The sequence below is a fragment of the Theobroma cacao genome, chromosome 3, assembly GCF_053813885.1.
Source record: "Theobroma cacao isolate CCN51 chromosome 3, ASM5381388v1, whole genome shotgun sequence".
NCBI lineage: Eukaryota > Viridiplantae > Streptophyta > Magnoliopsida > Malvales > Malvaceae > Theobroma > Theobroma cacao.
This window is the reverse complement of record NC_142641.1, coordinates 6,387,397-6,391,190: the sequence shown is the minus strand read 5'-3', so window position 1 is coordinate 6,391,190 and position 3,794 is coordinate 6,387,397. Positions and strand designations below refer to the sequence as shown.

The 3,794-nt window shown below is 34.7% G+C and overlaps 1 protein-coding gene across 1 annotated transcript; it reads left to right on the top strand.

The window, feature by feature from the left end:
* The first annotated feature begins 2,533 nt into the window (after positions 1 to 2,533).
* LOC148763529 (uncharacterized) lies at positions 2,534 to 3,289 on the top strand. The gene is made up of 2 exons (XM_088804573.1): positions 2,534 to 2,926; positions 3,011 to 3,289. The coding sequence occupies exons 1-2, from the start codon at positions 2,534 to 2,536 to the stop codon at positions 3,287 to 3,289; spliced, it is 672 nt and encodes a 223-aa protein (XP_088660699.1).
* Positions 3,290 to 3,794: the final 505 nt, after the last annotated feature.

Here is a 3,794-nt window from a genome sequence, read left to right as displayed (position 1 = left end):
AGTTATTATAACTTTTAACAATAGGATATTATTAACTTATAATTTAATAATAATATAATATGTTATCTTCAAAATATTAATAATTTTGCTATTAAAATGATTTAGTATTAAATTAATATGATTTTTATTTTAAAATTTTCATTTTTTCTTTTAATTTTGTTTTAAAATATTAATAATTTAATAATTTATTATTAAAAATAGTAATATATATTTTTATTTTTTATTTTTCTCTATTTTATTTTTCTTTTTGATAAAAATTTATTATCTTATTATTAAAATAATAATGTGATTTTTCTTTTAATTTCTTTTATTTCCTCTATTTTCATCTTTCCTTTTCTCTTTTTAATTTCTTGTTATTAAAATATTATTAAAATATTAATAATTTAATAACTTATTATTAAACTATTAATACAAATTTTTAATTTCTTTTTATTCTTTTCTCTATTTTCATTTTTTTGTTCTTCTTTTTTAATTTTTTATTTAAAATATTATTAAAATATTAATAATTTAATAACTTATTATTAAACTATTGATATGATTTTTATGTTAATTTGTTTTTATTTTTTATCTTTTGTTTTTTTATTAAAATATTAATAATCTCTTAAGGGCAAATTTGTAAATGTCAACACCAAATGCTCTCAACCTAGCCGAATTTCCCACACTTGCTACCTATCATGGGTTGGCCACTAGTAGACCACCAGACCCCTTAAACCATTCATCGACGGCGCCCCCACCCCACCCAAGACCGTTGGCAATCAACCCCATGCAAACCGCAGCACAACAGCCATAGCCGTCAACCTTTGAAGCTTTGTCGCAAAGTCACCAAATCCCGCCACAATAGCCACAGTCCCCTGTTTCACCGAGAGCCCTTAAAAAATCCTTTCTCACGATCGCTACAAGTGACAAACCCTCGTTAATCCCCATCTCTCGAAATCCTATGAGATACAAAGATCGACCAGCCACCATGTTTTTTGAGGATGAGATCGTAACTCTTGCACAGCCGTTCCAATATTTAGTTGTTGGGAAATTCTCTAGAATGCCGCGAATGATCGAAATAAGGCTAGCCTTCACAAGGATATGGTTGACTGGAGCATATAATATACGGTGGTTAGATTATAAACATATTCTGATTAACCTATCAAATGAGTAAGACTTTAACTGAATTTGGATGAAGCAGACATGGTTTATTTCAAACAAAAAAATGAGGACTTTTAAATGGTCATCGAATTTTCACCCTGAAAAAGAGTCGTTGATCGTACCGGTCTGGATTTCATTTTCGAATCTGAAGGCCCATCTGCATGAGAAGTTTGCCCTTATGATGATAGCCAAAACAGTTGAAAGGTCGTTGTTCGTGGATAAGGCAACCGCCAACGGCACCAGTCGGAGTGTTGCATGAGTGTGCATTGAGTACGATTGTTTGTAGTCGCCAATAGATCAAGTTTGGATCGTGGTAGGTAAACAAGAGACTAGAGAAATCACAGGAGGATTTTCACAAAAAGTGGAGTTCTCCAAAATGCCTCCATATTGCACCTATTGCTGTCATTTAGGTCATGAGATTTAAAATTGTTTGCTGCTAGGAAATAAACTGGAGAGATCTGGAAATAATACTCGCCAGTCGTCGAAAAGAATAAAGGAGTTAAAGATGCAAATTCCTGGTGGAGATCAAAGCTAATAGATTCGCAAACTTGATAAAGAAAAAGAACCAATGATGGGGGATGTGTTGAGATAAAAACTAGCTTGAATGTCATTTTGTCTAACTATGTACAGGACAAGTGTCCACTTTGTTTTGTTGTGCTGGTTTGGTAATTCACAGTGCATGCTGCTGCACATTTGTCCTAGGACGTGTAAGCACTGCATGTTTGCTCTAATGTTGTGTCAAACACTTGGATATTTTTTGTACAAGTGTTAGTTAAATAGCTCTTGTATATATTTATGCATTTCTCCTCAGTTAATGAAAGGGATCGATATTAACCAAGTTCTGCTCTATGTTTTGTCTATTGCTTTTACTTTCTCCTTTGCATGCCTGCTGCCTCTTTTCTGCATTAACAAGAACATGGTATCAGAGCTGTGAATTGATCCTTTGAGTCATTTTAAACACTTACAAATTACCTTAAAAGTCTCATCTACAATAACCAAACTTCTTTATCAAACATGTCAACTTCAACTTCAACCATTACACAGCAGTCACCTCCTTTTTTTGATGGTACCAATTATGCAATTTGGGCCATAAAAAATGAAGGCATTTCTAAGAGGTGTTAACCTATGGAATGCTATTGAGTTTGAAACTGAATTGCCAGTGCTGAAGGAGAATGCTTTGCAAGCTCACGTGAAGCAATATGAAAAAGATATTGCAAAGAGATATAGAGCCTTGTCATTCATACATTCAGTAGTGTCTGAATCGGTTTTCAACAAGATTATGGGATGTGAGACTGCAAACAAGGCTTGGAGTAAACTTGAGAAGGAGTTTTTGGGGTCTGCAAGGAGCAAATAGGTGCGTTTGCAAAATCTCATAAGGAAATATGAGCTTCTGATAATGAAAGAGAATCAGACAGTAGGTGAGTTTGTTGAAGATCTGATGAAACTTGTAAATCAGATCAGACTCATGGGAGACTCCCTCATTGATTTGAAAGTGGTAGAAAAGATTATGTTGAGCCTACCAGAAAGGTTTGATCTTGCAATCACCTCTCTAGAGCAAGTTAAGGATATTACAGAGCTCTCAATATCATACTTGGTTAGTACTTTAGAAGTTGATGAACAGAGGAAGGCAGCAAGAAAAGATGAAAGAGTTGATCATGCATTAGTAGCTCGTGCAAAAGGTAAGGCTCCTGCTGATCCTTCATTTAAAAAGAATTCAAATGAAAATAAAGAGAAAGATAAAAATGGTACAGCTATTGGAAGATCCCAAAACAAAAGGGGCAAGTTTCTAGTCTGCCCCTATTGCAAGAAGAGGAACCATTCTGAAGCTTACTGCTGGTTCAGACCTTGAGTCAAATGCAATGCTTGTAAGCAGCTAGGGCATCTAGAAAAAGTTTACAAGAACAAAGCTGAGGCTGCAGAAAAAAAACCACAAGTTACAAAGCAAGTCGAGAAAGCTGAAGTTGCAGAGGAAGTGTTGTTCATGACTATTGAAAACTCTAACTCAGCAGACAACAACCACTGGCTTCTCGACAGTGCATGCTCCAATCATATGACCTCAAAGGCTGAGCTATTCTCTGAACTTGATACTGATCACTGCTTTTCAGTTAAGATTGGAAATGGCCTTATAGTGGATGCAGTAGGTATGTTTTGAATGTGCTTCTAGTTCCTAAAACAACTCAAAATTTATTAAGAGTTGGTCAGTTAGTTGATGAAGATTACATGTTGGTATTCAAAAACAATGCATGCACAGTTTATGAACCCTCCGGTGTCTATATAATGTTTGTTCCTATGGTAAGAAATTGCTTCCCTGTTAAATGGGGAAATTTGTGCTTGTTTGCAACAGAATCTTTTTCAAAACAAACTTACTTGTGGCACAAAAGGCTAGGCCATTGCAATTATAAGTCCTTGTTGCAAGTAAGTGCCTCTGGTTTGCTGTTGAATCTTCCTAAACTACATGGAGATGGTCCTATATGCAGCTCCTGTCAATATGGTAAGCTGACTAGAAGGTCTTTTCCCAAAGCAAGTTTGAATAGGGCAAAGCACAGATTTGAGTTAGATAATTCAAATGTTACTTGACCTATGAGTGAGCCCTCTTTAAATGGAAGCAAATATTTTGTTATCTTTATTGATGATATGTCCAGAATGACTTGGATTTA

Bases quoted from the DNA above. Each gene is read 5' to 3' on its own strand.
- LOC148763529 (XM_088804573.1), top strand. From the start codon at position 2,534: ATGAAAGAGAATCAGACAGTAGGTGAGTTTGTTGAAGATCTGATGAAA. The intron at 2,927-3,010 runs GTCTGCCCCTAT...GCTTGTAAGCAG, and splicing joins ACAAAAGGGGCAAGTTTCTA to CTAGGGCATCTAGAAAAAGT.